This window comes from Helianthus annuus, chromosome 13, assembly GCF_002127325.2.
Source record: "Helianthus annuus cultivar XRQ/B chromosome 13, HanXRQr2.0-SUNRISE, whole genome shotgun sequence".
NCBI lineage: Eukaryota > Viridiplantae > Streptophyta > Magnoliopsida > Asterales > Asteraceae > Helianthus > Helianthus annuus.
Window position 1 is genome coordinate 93910794 of NC_035445.2, and position 14980 is coordinate 93925773.

At 35.1% G+C, this 14980-nt stretch overlaps 1 protein-coding gene across 1 annotated transcript; it reads right to left on the bottom strand.

Annotated features, from left to right (window-relative positions):
• Positions 1-2400: 2400 nt before the first annotated feature.
• Positions 2401-12400, bottom strand: LOC110898738 (lysine--tRNA ligase, chloroplastic/mitochondrial). Its single transcript, XM_022145570.2, has 14 exons — positions 12089-12400; positions 10248-10466; positions 10060-10171; positions 9412-9520; positions 8331-8388; positions 8122-8190; positions 7930-8037; positions 7045-7137; positions 6832-6936; positions 5576-5782; positions 4656-4750; positions 3661-3751; positions 3388-3555; positions 2401-2732 (listed from the first exon to the last, which is right to left on the bottom strand). Exons 1-14 carry the CDS (start codon positions 12380-12382, stop codon positions 2640-2642), a joined length of 1821 nt encoding a protein of 606 aa, XP_022001262.1. The 5' UTR covers positions 12383-12400; the 3' UTR covers positions 2401-2639.
• Positions 12401-14980: the final 2580 nt, after the last annotated feature.

A 14980-nucleotide genomic window follows, 5' to 3' on the forward strand; every position in this document is an offset into this window, starting at 1 on the left:
AAACTTACAATTTTCCTCTGGTTCAAAATTACAGTCTTGCTTTCGTTTTTTTTCCTTGCAAGCCTATGATAGTGTTTTCTTTTAATTGGTTGATGAAATGTAATTTTTATTCGCTAGCGCTCGCTCATTGGTCATGACAAATTACAGATTTGCCCTCAGTTTAAAATTACAGTTTTCTCATCGTTTTACTTTTTTTTTCTAGCAAAAACTATGATAGTATTTTGTTTTAATTGGTACATAAATATTTGGCCTTAGAGTGATGAGTGATTTCATCATTATCATCTTCATCAGATGGTGGTAACGTCACCATAAGGCTATGGGGTGTGGGATAAAGCCCCTAGGGGCTTTATCACGCCACGTCAGCGCCATGTCAGATCCACGTTAGCCAGGAGGCTTTATCACGGATTCTCTTAACTTGCAGGGTGTGGGATAACGCCCCCTATTAAACAAAATTAAAAAAAAAAAAGAAAAAAAATTATTGGATGAAATGATGTGGGCCCCACCTGCAACTCACCTTCTTCCTCGTTACCATGGTGAAGCCCCATCAATGGCGCCCCTCCTTAAACTCGCCGGTGTGGGTGATGGCGCCCTCCAGGCGCTATCGTCGGTGAGGTGGCAGGGGTGGCGCCCTCACACAAGAGAAACGGGGATTGAAAATGAGGAACATAAATGGTGATATGAAGGTGAAACGGTGGCGGTGCTTTGCAAGACAATTTCTCCATGTGGCACTTACTCAGGTGATAGTGGTGGTTTAGTGGTGGCAGAGACTAAGGTGGTGTTTGTTTTTTTGGCCAGAAGCACTTCTGGCCACTTATGTCTGCGCCGGGCAGAGGCGGGTAGACGTTTGGATGTTGCAGCTTGTTTGTTTTCTCGCAGACCTTTCATTAAAAAAGGTCTGCGAGACCTCTTCACCACGCAGACAATGACCCATGTCTTCTTGGAACCTCTTCACCACGCATACCTCTTCTTCCCTGCCACCACCTCCACCACCACATCCCTGCCACCACCGCCACCACCTCCACCTCCGACACCCCTGCTCCGCCACCACCTCCACCGATGGCAAACAAAACCCCCAAATCCCCAAATCGATCTGTTATCAAAACCCCCAAATCGATCTGTTATCAAAACACCATCATCGTCATCATCTGCGGGAAAAGGCTGGCTGGAGAAGGAGATGGCGGTGGTGGTGACAGATTGTAGAGAGAGAGAGTTTGTAGAGAGAGAGAGAGAAAGTCCAAGGCTAGGGTTTGCGGTGGTGGTGAAGGCAGAGAGAGAGATCGAGGGAGGAGAGAGAGAGACGGTGAAGGGCGGTGGTGTAGTGGTGACGACGGTGGTTGTGTAAGGCGGTGGTGCTTGGTGGTGGTGAGGAAGGCAGAGAGAGAGAGCAGATCTGTGTGTGTGTTTGTGTGTGTAGGGTGTGTGAAGATCTTTTTATATATAAAAAAAAAAAACAAACCCTCTTCTCCTTGCAGACTGCAGACATTTGGTCCACCTCTTCTTCTGCAGATGCCTGCAGATGTGGTCCGCAGACTGCAGACATTTTCCCGCAGAAAAAACAAACAGCACCAAGAATACCATTTCTTTTTTCATGGTTTTGCACAACAAATATAAAAGGGAAAATAGCAAGACTAGCCGTTTACCAGTTCACTTTTTAAAAATAGCCAATGAAACAGCTTAACGAGCCGTTACAAACCACTGAAACGACTTAACAAAATCCTTTCAAGTCCCATCAACCAGTGATACGGGGAAGTCCCACTTTTTCTCTAATATTAGAAGAAGCTTTCACTTTTCAATCAATATCTTTCGAGTTATTGTACGCTTTGACTCCGCTAAGTCTTGATGCAAAGGTATATAACTAAAATTATATGACTTGTAAATCCAATCCAATCCTTCTTTACATAAAGCAAATATCGTACAGTAAGTATACTATAAAGGTAAAACTTTTCTGACATGAACACTTGAGGTGTATATCATACATGGTAGAGGATCCTGTACATTAATCCAGAAGTGTGAGAAGTGTATTATAACACTATATAACACAATATAAACACCGTATAACACTATGTAACACTATATAACACTATATAACAAATATAACACTATATTTTGTCTGATAGCATGTTTATGATAGATGTATAGTGTTATATAGTGTTACATAGTGTTACATGGTGTTATATGGTGTTACATAGTGTTATACGATGTTTATATTGTGTTATATAGTATTATATATAGTGTAATAATACACTTCTCACACTTCTGAATTAATGTACACTATCCCTACCCTATCATACATACTAGAAAATATAATTAATTTCATTTTCTCGTACATATCTATTTAAATCATAGTTTTTCTAAACGCCAAATTTTAAGAATAGTTTTTAACAAATAAACCGAGTTCTCTTTTCAACACACATGATATATATAACTTATAAGATCTACGAAATAATACATATGGGCAAGTGACAAACAATGGTGTCAATTCTTTATGTCACAACAAATAAAATCATGGAAGAATATTAATCAGTTGAATAAATGGTTGTTGTCTTGTAGGTTCAATTATTTTAAAGTGATATAATATAATATAATATTATTATGCATTTTTTTAAAACAAACCTTAAAACTCAAAACTGGAGAGTATATTATTGTTGAATCTTAAGCACTGGGAAAGCAATAACATCTCTAATACTGGCTGAATTTGTCAAAAGCATCACCAGCCTATCAACCCCAAGTCCCTGAAATTAACATTACTCCATAAATAAGGAAAAAAAAAACAAGAAGATTTTTTTAGGGGTAAAAATGCCATTTTTGAATTTTCGTCCATGAGGTTTGGCCAGTTTTGTGAATTTCGTCCAAAGGTTTGTTTTTTCCCATCTGGATCCAAAAGGTTTGAAATCTTGCCATTTTCATCTGGCTCGTTAACTCCATCCATTTTTCTCCATTAAGTCAGGGGTATTTTCGTCTTTTTTGTTAACGGAAAGGGAAATTCGGTCTTTTTCATTTTATGTACATAAAATGAAAAAGACCGAATTGCCTTTTAAGCTTACAAAAAAATGGAAATACCCCTAACTTAACGGAGACAAATGGATGGAGTTAACGAGCCAGATGAAAATGGCAAGATTTTAAACCTTTTGGATCCAGATGCGAAAAAACAAACCTTTGGACAAAAGTCGCAAAACTGGCCAAACCTCATGGACGAAAATAACATTTTACTCTCTGACAGTTTATGAGTAAACTACAACTTCGAGTCCCTGTGGTTGACATTATACGTTTTAAGTAAAAACTCAATTAAAATAATGAAAAAAGAATTTTGTACCATTCCTGAAGCCGGTATTATACGTTTTAAGTAAAAAATCAATTAAAATAATGAAAAAAGAATCGGGTTTGTACCATTCCTGAAGCCGGTGGCATCCCGTATTCCAACGCTGTTAAAAAATCTTCATCGAGAGTCACTTCATACGATGTTTCATCGTCGTCATCTTTTGTATCGGATGCTTTCGAAACTGCGGCCTCTCTCTTTTGATTATGTTGCTTCACTTGTTCTTCTAACCGTCCTCTCTGTCGACATTTGTTAGTTACATAACTTTGTGTCGTTTTAAATGATTATATAATAATATAAAAATGAGTTGTCGGTAAGGATTTGTAATTTTGTATAGAATATACCTGGTCCAAAGGATCGGTTAGCTCAGAAAACGCGTTCCCTAATTCCCGACCACAAATAAATAGTTCAAATCTCTCTGTTAAGCCTGCATGCCTGTGTCGAAAACGGAAAATTTTAAAGGATATACAGATATAGTTTGATTTCGAAAAAAACACCAAACGACTGATTCTTTTCAGCGATGTCCCATAGTAATTACAGGTAGGAAGATGGGATGGGATGGGCTGGGCTCGGCTCGGCTCGTTTATTTTATCGAGCTGAAAGTTGAGCTCGAGCTCGGCTAGTAAAATGTTCAAGCCAGCTCGAGCCAAATTCAACCGGCTCGTAATTTTTTTATAACAAAAAACACAAAAGATAAATAAAAATTACACATATATCTATATGTATTATTTTTTAATTTCTAATATTTTAAAGACCAAAAGGCATACAAAAAGTATTATATGTATAATTTTTGTTTATTTTCCCATGTTTTCTTATGTTATTGATTTATTAAACTTAAAATGTTAACACTTCAAGCCCCTCCGACATATTTTTATCATTAATACATTTAATTTAAAATTAATCTATACAAAATAAAATCATTCGAGCCGGCTAGTGAGCTCACGAGCCGAGCCAGGCTTAGCTCGGGCTCGGCTCGATTACAACCAAGCTTTTTTGAGTTTTTTCTGAGCGAGCAGCAAATTGCGAGCTTTTTTAACACCCCTATGAATACAAGATTTAGGAGGTCGTATACACTAAAACCAGACGTTGGATGCATTCCAAGTTCCAATGGTTTTTGACCCAGCCAGTTTGACTAGTTCATCTTTTACCTTTTGTTTTCGAATTTTTTTTTTTTTTCATTTGACTCGTTTGAAGATGGACCGAAATTTTGTTCATTAGTGAAATTGGTTTTGTGCAAAAGATTCTGCTTTTTTGTAGCGTTCTTGTCAGATCATATGATGCACATAATATAAAAAAACATGTCACTAAATAACAAAAATAAATTATAAATTTATAATACCTCCGATGGGGCTTAGCCAAAGGAGATATCTCAACCGGATAATCCAACACAAATGTAGGTTGCACAAGTGTAGGTTCTACCACCATCTCAAAAACCTGAAAAAAAAAACTATTATCATTGGTATTTGATTTAAACTAGCATTAAGTCGATCTAGGACCTGCACGTTGCAACGAACCTGTCAAACGGGAAAAAAAATAGACGGCGTAAAAACGTTGAACCACACACGCACGTTGCGTCATGTTAACTTACAAAATTTAGAGCGAAGTGTAAAACAAAACGTAAAAATGTTGAGAACCACACACGAACGTTGTGACGTCTTAACTCGCAGAATTTAGAACGAAACGTAAAACGAAAAACTTGCGAAAAATGAAAAGTATAGGGGACCAAAGTTGAAAGTAAAAAAGTTGTGAGGTTAAATTGTAAAAGATGAAAAGTTTTGGATTAAAAGTAAAAAAAATCAAATAGTTTTGGGTGAAAAGTAATTTATTAAATACTTTTAGAATCAAAGTAAAAAAAAAGATTAAATTACGTTTTTGGCCCTTGTGGTTATATCACTTTTACAGTTTTACTATATTAGCCCAAAATAAGAATTTTTAACATATCTGCCCCCATGGCCTCTGTAACTAAACATTTTGGCCCCTAAGTCTAGAGATCATGGGAGCCAAAATGGTTAGTTATAGAGACCATGGGGGCCAAAATGGTTAGTTATAGAGACCATGGGGGCAGATATGTTAAAATTCTTATTTTGGGCTAATATTGTAAAAGTGATATAACCACAGGGGCCAAAAACGTAATTTACTCAAAAAAAACATTTTTTTTGGAAAACCCCGCAAGCATTAGGTACAACACCTCTATACACAAAAAGGTTGCTAATTTATAGTATATGAATTAGATCTTGAAAAAAGATTATTGAAATTGACCTCATTAAGCAGGTGACCAACTGACGAACATGCTTCAATCAAATGTCGGTCTTGATTATTTGGACCCATGTTGAGTGCATTAAAAGTGGCTTCTTTAACAGCATTAAGATCGTTTCCCAATTCGATAAAATCAATCCCCGTAGCTTCTTTCACTAAATTGTGCATTGTTTCCCTTCTCCAAGGCCTTTCCAGATTGATTTCTACGCCCTGCACGTAAATTGGTAAATATGAAAACTGCTTTTCAGCTCGTTATTAACTTAAAACGGTAGAAAAGAAACGGTACAACTTTTCAACGATTTATAGTTTTTATACTTTTAATATATAAAACTTATGGGTGGTTGTAAAAAGATTTGAACGAAAATCTATTTTTTTTGTTAAATTATTACTTACAGATGAAAATAGAGTAAGGTACACGGATGGTCCCTGTGGTTTACCAAAATTTTAAATTTGGTCCCTAGCTTTCCAAAAGTACACGGATGGTCCCTGTGGTTTGCACTTTGTAACACATTTAGTCCCTAGCCAACAAATCTAAAGGTTTCAGCAGGTCCAAGTTTAGGACTAAATGTGTTACAAAGTGCAAACCACAAGGATCATCCATGTACTTTTGGAAAAGGCTGGGGACTAAATGCGTTACAAAATATATGTGAAACTGAAAGCTGAAAGAGATGATGGAGATTCAGAAGGCTAGAAGAAAAAAAGTTTTGGATTTTCATTAGGGCTGCAAACGAACCGAACAAATATGAACAAATCCCTGTTTGTGTTTGTTTGTCATAGAAATATATGTGTTTACGAATTGTTCAAGATTTTATGTTTGTGTTAGTTCGTTAACGAAATTAACCCTGTTCGTGTTCGTTTGTTAATTTTAGGCAACGAACGTTCATGAACACAAACGTAAAACAAACGAACACAAACAAGCATTCATGAGCAGAATGTCTAATACAATATATAATACACTCATACTTATTAAATATTTTATTTGTCGGAATTTTGAAGTATATAAATATAATATAAAAACTAAAAACATAATGAACTATCGAACATAAACAAACACGTTACAAAACGTTCACGAACATAAATGAACGAATGCGTCTGTGATCATGTTCGTTCATTTAACTAAACAAACGAAAGGTCTTGTTCGTGTTTGTTAATTTATTAAACGAACTTCCGCCGAACAGTTCACCACCTGTTCACTGAACCTTCGATTCGTTTGCAGCCCTAATTTTCAGAGACAACATTCAATTTAGAGGTTTACACACCTGATAATCAACGGTAAGCTTCGCGTTTACCGCAAGAGCGCATTGAGTTACAATTTCTTCAGCCATGTTCATCATGCTTTCATAGTCTGAGTAAGCTTCATATATCTGCCTCATTTTAAAAACAAAACCGATCAAATCAATAGTTTAAATATACTATTATGGTTTAAATACGTGAGTGTTAAATGATATGAACGAAAATAACGCATATATTACCTCTATAGTTGTGAATTCTGGATTATGACGAGTTGATATGCCTTCATTTCTAAATATTCTTCCGATCTCGTATACTTTTTCAAATCCTCCAACCTATAATGCAATCGTGAATACAAAAACAAGTTTATAAAAATAAGAGTAGAATGTCAAAATCGTCCCCGAGGTTTGGGCACTTTTGCCATTTACATCCAAAATATAATTTTTTTTTTGTAACTGGACCCCCGACGTTTCATTTTTGTTGCCATTTCCATCCAAATCACTAACTCGGTTAAAAATGTATCGTTAACTCAGGGAGGATTTTGGCAATTTCGTTAACACATGGACGATTTTAGCAATTTACCCATTTATTTTTTTGTATTTTAACTTTTTAAATTTTATTTGGAAAAATTACAAGTTTTGTCCTTTATCTTTATACCACTTTTCAGGCGGTGTCCTTTTTGACGAATGTTGACAGACGGTGTCCTTTACTAGGTATTTTGTTGCAAGTTTAGTCCTTTACACCCAACCTAGTTAAAAAACCCTGTTAATTGTTGACATGCGGTGTCCTTAACTAGGTATTTTGTTGCAAGTTTAGTCCTTTACCTAGGTATTTTGTTGCAAGTTTAGTCCTTTACACCCAACAATTAACAGGGTTTTTTAACTGGGTTGGGTGTAAAGGACTAAACTTGCAACAAAATACCTAGTAAAGGACACCGCCTGTCAATATTCGTTAAAAAGGACACCACCTGAAAAGTGGTATAAAGATAAAGGACAAAACTTGTAATTTTTCCATTTTATTTTATATCTTTTAATAAAAATAATTATAAATATAATACATATACCTATACACACATTATTATATATATACACACACACACACACATTTATATATAATTAGAGCCTCACCAACATTCTCTTCAAATGGAGTTCGGTGGCAATTCTTAGGTAAAGATCTCTACCAAGAGAGTTATGGTGTGTAATGAACGGTCTAGCTTCTGCACCACCCGCCGCTCCCTAAAAAATCAAATTACTTTAAGAATACCAAAAAAAAAAAAAAAAATCTTCACATCAAACATAGTTCATAGATGATTTCAAAACCTGAAGAACGGGTGTATCAACTTCAATAAACCCCACGGATTCGACAGTCTGCCGTATGACTGATACAATCTACTGAAGTGAAGCACAAATCAGTTGTAAATCTATACCAGCATTTTACGTAATTATACTTACAAGTTGTAATCTTTTAGCATTATATGAGTAATAAGCATAAAGATGATATAAACATAATGTTTTAAAGTCAAACCTACCTTTGCTCTTTTACGGAACACATCAGCTACCTCGGGATTCGCAATCATATCTACATATCTATACAAGAAAACAAAATTGCTTCAAATATTGTTTTAACGGTAAGCCAACCTGAAGACCATAATATTTAGGCCTGTAAATGAACCGAATGAACACGAACAATTAATCGAACACATATTTTTTGTTCATGTTCGTTTATTAAGAAAATGGCATGTTCATGTTCGTTTGTGTTCATTCGTTTAAAACCTAAACGAACAGTTTACGAATACGGACGTAAACGAACATAAACAAATGAAAATAATTTAACAAGCAATAAACAACATAAATGAACACAAATAAACATAATCGACTAAACATAAACAAACATAAAGTAATTTTCTATATGGATTAGTGATAACATAATTTTATGATAAGTTTCATTAGAATTTAGAAAACATAATTTTATTACTAAAAAGCTCAATTACCAATTAGTTGTACTAATATAAGTGAAACGAACGTAAACGAACAAACATAAACATATTTAAATAAACGAACAAAAAAATGTGTTCATGTTCGTTCGTTTATTAAATAAACGAACTTCCCGCCGAACAAGTTCACGAACAGTTCAAGAACGTTTACAGGCCTAGTAATATTATTAAGAATTAAATGCCATTTTCGTCCCTGTGGTTTGGGACATTTTGTCAGTTTAGTCCAAAGATTTCATTTTTCGCCTATGGGTCCAAAAAGGTTTCACCGTTGCCATTTTAGTCCACTAGGTTAACTAATTAACTTCATCCATTTTCTGTTAACGAGAAAGGACAATTCAGTCATTTTATAAGTAATTCTGTTAACTAGAAGGACAATTCGGCCATATAAAATGACCGAATTGCCCTTCTCGTTAATAGAAATAATGGATGAAGTTAACCCAGTGGACTAAAATGGCAACGCTGAAACCTTTTTGGACCCACAGGCAAAAAATGAAACTTTGGACTAAACTGACAAAATGACCCAAACCATAAGGACTAAAATGACATTTAACTCTATTATTAAAGTATAAAGGAATGCACAAATGTATTTACACCAAAAGGTATATCAAAAACTAACCGTTGCCGATAACGCTTATCCACATCGGTTAGACCATGAAACTTATCCGGTAACGGAAGCAAAGACTTTGTGAGAATCAAAAACGAATTTACACATACAGAAAGCTCCCCTGAAAATACATTAAAAATGATATAAAGACTAATAAATCTGGCATATATTTAATAATATAGTAAATTACGTTTTTGGCCCCTGTGGTTATATCACTTTAACTATATTAGCCCAAAATAAGAATTTTTAACATATCTGCCCCCATGGTCTCTATAACTAACCGTTTTGGCCCCTGTGGTTATATCACTTTAACTATATTAGCCCAAAATAAGAATTTTTAACATATCTGCCCCCATGGTCTCTATAACAACCATTTTGGCCCCTAAGTCTAGAGATCATGGGAGCCAAAATAGTTAGTTATAGAGACCATGGGGGCCAAAATGGTTAGACTTAGGGGCCAAAATGGTTAGTTATAGAGACCATGGGAGCAGATATGTTAAAAATTCTTATTTTGGGCTAATATAGTAAAAGTGATATAACCTCAGGGGCCAAAAACGTAATTTACTCTTAATAATAAGTAGCACTTAACATTCTTTTACTTGTATATACTATATACTATGTGTCTTTTGGTAAACGAAATGAAGAATTGCAAAAGCTAACCTTTTTCGGTCCTTTTAATCGAGCCACTTGCACCCAATATATCGCCTATATCAACCAGGCTTTTTAATTGCTCAAACTGATCATTTTCAAGCCTTTCTTTCTCACAGTAAAGCTGATATTATAATACATATATATCAGTAATAGAACATCTCACAAAGTCAAAAACGCCGAAATTATTATCAGCATACCTGAATTGTCCCAGAATCATCCCTCAAAGTCAAGAATGCGAGTTTCCCAAAAGCCCTACGCGCCACAATTCTGCCCGATATCGAAACTCGATCATTCTCACTGTTTGATTCTTCACCATTTTCTAGATGCTTATAAATCTCTTGCAACTGATTAGCAGTATGAGTTCTATCCCACTTGTAAGCATACGGCTCAAATCCCTTGCTCCTTAATTCTTCCACCTACATAAACATTAAATATCACGTAACTTTCATAACATATAGATCAAAGATTACATTAACTTCGGTGTTCATCGGGTTTGTTATTTGGGTAGTTCAGGTCGGGTTTTTTGTGTATAATATTGTACCCGATACCCGACCCTAATAACAATCACGTCAGGCTGTTAAGTTAATGGTTACGTCGGGTCGGGTTATCAGCGCCCATAGCGGGGGCTATAGCGAATAGCGTAGCGAAGCGCTCATGTGTCGCTATCTGATTTTGATGCCTCCATAGCGGGATTTTAGGTTTTTTTGTTTTTTTTTTTTCTGTTTTAATATAGATAGTGGGATTTTACAGATTTAAATTGCAGGATGTTAGGTTTTTTTTTTTTGTTAAGAGTTAAATGCCATTTTAGTCCATGTGGTTTGGGCCATTTTGCCAGTTTAGTCCAAAGGTTTCATTTTTCGCCTGTGGGTAGGGCTGTAAACGAGCCGAACGAACACGAACAAGACCATGTTCGCGTTCGTTCGTTAAGGAAATTAACATGTTCGTGAATTGTTCACCAACGCATACCGAACATAAGTTTATGTTCATGTTTGTTCGTTAAGAAAATTCAGTTGTTCACGAACAGTTCGTGAACACTGGTCTCAAACACAAACGAGCATTTAACTTGAAAATAAAAAATAAAAACATTATTATCCTTAAACATTGGATGTAAGTAGTTAAATACAGCCATCAAATGATAAATCAAAACACAAGAAGTCTAATACGCCACCAAACATCGAATCAAGTTTAACTAACTTAGACATAATTATCCCAAAAAATGTCTTAGAATGTCCAAATTTTAGCTAACTTAGAAAAAAAAAATAGGGTTTCAAGTTTTCAAGATGTTTAGACAAAAGGTTTATTATTTATTATATTTTTAATATAATCAAACGAACACGAACTAACGTAAACGAACGAACATAACCGAACATATTAGCGAACGTTCACGAACGCAGTCAAATGAACGAGACCCATGTTCGTGTTTGTTCGCTAAGCTAACCGAACGAAATTTTTTGTTCGTGTTCGTTTGTTAAGCTAATCGAACGAACATAAACGAACTTCCCGCCGAACAGTTCACGAACTGTTCGCTGAACGTTCGGTTCGTTTACAGCCCTACCTGTGGGTCCAAAAAGGTTTCACCGTTACCATTTTAGTCCACAGGGTTAACTTCAACCATTTTTTCTGTTAACGAGAAGGGCAATTCGGTCATTTTATATGTAATTCTGTTAACTAGAAGAGTAATTCGGCCATATAAAATGACGTATTTGGATATGTAACATTTCTAAAATTTTCTTCTAGTTCGTCGCTAAACATAATATGGCGCCGCTATTTCATCTCTATCGCTATTGTCCGCTATTCACTATTAACAACTAATATCGGGGCAATTGCACATATTTGTTAGTTATTTGAATTTTTTTTGTTTGCACACATCAATTTATCTAAATTTAACCCAAAAGATTACACCATGTAACAGCAATTTCAACTCCAATTTACTCAACAATCCATCAATTCAATTAAAAATTCAAACTTCAATAAGAAAGCATAAGAAAAAAGAAAACCCTAAAACACAAAACAAAGATAATAATAATAAAAATGCAACCTTTTTGAGACGAATAGCGCGAATGGCGTCTCTGTCGGAGGTGGAAGTAGTGTTGGGAGCGGCGGGTGATCTCCTACCCCTCCCGGCTTGTTTTGGCACGGCGGCGGTGGTGGCAGCGGCGGCACCGGTGGCGGAGGAAGAAGAAGAACAGCAGCGGATGAAAGTAGAAGATTTAGAAGTGGGAAGAAGAGAAGAAGAAGAAGAAGCTACATGAAACAAGTGCCTCAGAGGCCTTGATGACCAGACCTTCAAAGCCTCCATTGTTATTGTTATCTTACCTGCTAGCCTCAACATAATCAAGATTCAAGAATGGACAAGAGGGCATTGTTGTAAATTGTAATTTTCATCTTTATCCAAAAGCAGTTACCAGATACGCGTTTTTTACTTTGTTACGGACGTTACTTTCATGACATTAACGTCATTAAACATAAATAATAAAAAAGAGTATAATGTCTTGGAAGTTGACGTTGTGGTGTAAAATTGTAAAGATAATTTAGACACTGTTGTACAGTTGAAAAGTAACATAGACATCAATGTGGTTAGGCATACATAAAAAAAAGTATAATAATGTGCCACTAATTACCAGGGGCGGACCTAAAGAAGGTCCAGGCGTAGCACGGGCTACGGCTCAACTTTTTTCCGGTAGTGTAAATTTTTTTTTTCGGTTTTTATAGTAAAGACAACTCTAAACAACTACGAGGACATCCCTCAAGAATTTTTTTTACAAACCAATAATAAGTACAGTTGGTGATGATGATACAAACCCAAATAATAAGCTCAAATAACTAAATAATAGCACATTAGATTAGCCCAAATAACCAAATAATAGCCCAAATAACTAAAAAATTTTTCGAAATTGAAGCTTGTCAAGACGGATTTATGCAATCGAATCGGCCCGGAATTTTTGAACAATGTTACGGTTTGTGCGGTTGAAAAGAATTTTTTACTTTATTTATTTATTGTTGTTTTTTTAATATTTTATGATTGCACGGTAAAAAAAAATTGGGGATACCCCTGAGTTAATGTTCTAGTTCCACCACTGCACATTACGGTATAAAGTTGTAAAAGTAATTTAAATAAAATAAAGTGTTAAGTTATTAAGTAGAAAAAGTTGGCGAGACAAAGTTGTTCATTATCGAAAGTTAGAGGTGAACGTGAAACTATAGTGTTTCATGTCAAATGTTTGAAGGAGTCACCTGTGCGTGGGATATAATTTCACAATGTGTTAGCCTTGATTTACATAAGTCCACCTTGGCAGGTCCAAGTTAAAATAGCCCATTACGGATCGACCATCATGAGGTCACCTACTTTTATAATAACTAGTTTTTTTTACTCGTCGCGCGTTGCGGTGGCGTCATACGCGGCGTGATAAATTATAGACTATAATCAACCGACTTGTTTTTGAATTAAATATACGTTGAAACGAAGAGTAATCCGGATTCATATAGTGTAATGAAAATGTATTATATTTGACGTAACTTGTTTCCAAACAAAATTTACTTTGAAACGTCGACAACATAATACGTACATAAAATAAACATGTTTGTTGGCGTCATACTTGGCGTGATAAAGTATAGACTACAATCAACCCGACTCGTATTCGAACTATAGTTACATCGAAGTGTATAGTGCCTCAAATTTATACCGTCGAATGAAAACATATTATATTTCAACAGATTTGTTTCCAAACAAAATTTATGTTAAATTGTAGTCTAACTCAAAACATACATAAAAATAAAACATATATAATTGATCCGAGTCATTTTCAAACAAAGAATATGTTAAAGCATAGACTAACTCGAATTTAAATAACACAAACAAAATTAAAGGGGTTAATTTTGACATTGTCACAAACTTTAAGGGTTTCGTTTGAATAAAATATTTAAAAATAGAGAAAAATATGAAAGGGAAATCTAGTCGCTGTGAAAAAAGAAAGAAAGAACAAAAAAAGAGTTTTAAACATGTGAAATTAATGTATTGCGTATGTAGTAAAAACAATGTTTAAAAAAGAAGGAAAAAGTGATACTGGGAGGATCGAACCCAGTTTGTCTAGTCTAATAGGCAAAGGCTTAACCATCCAATCTACCACTTACTTCGATTTATACCTCTGAAGTAGTTTCAATACATCCAGAAGTAATTGTTGGTGGCTGTGATTTGACATGACATGATAGCCACCGACATTCAATTTTAAGATATAGTTAATTAATTGTTATGCTCACTATATTTTATTTTAACTATATTAATAGAAACTGCTGATGAACAGTAGTTTTTTTAGAATATTAAAATAAGTTTTTTAAATTAATCGATTCATATTGTTTTAACATTCAATTCACCCATGATTAAAAAAGACCATCGCAACTTTCTTTTGATTAACATATTACTTTCTTTTGCAAAATAAATCTCATCTTTTATGTATACGTCACACCCCCAAAATACCACATGCGAAAACCCCCACAAGGCGTGTGACGTACCAGGGTCCAAGCCATCAATCACATTGAACTCATAAATATATTTAAAGAAAACTTTCATTCATTAACATAAAGGGTTACAAACGTTACATATGATTCATTGTGTACAGCGGAAACAAAACTCATTTGTTAAGTGTTTAGTAAACCATGTGTACATAAATCATTTAGCTTGTGTTGAGACTCCATGTATCACGACCCATGACCACTCCAGCATCCCAGACAGCAAGTCCCAATAATATAAACCTACAATCCTGCAAGCATGCAGACAAGTGTGTCAGACGACGCTGGTGAGTTCAAAGTTTTGTTAACGTGTTTAGATACCAGTTACCAGATTAAAACGTTTCACAGATTCGATGATTTGAATTGATGTTGTTATTAACTCGATTACCGCAATGGCTACAAGATGTATTTGCCCAACCCCAAT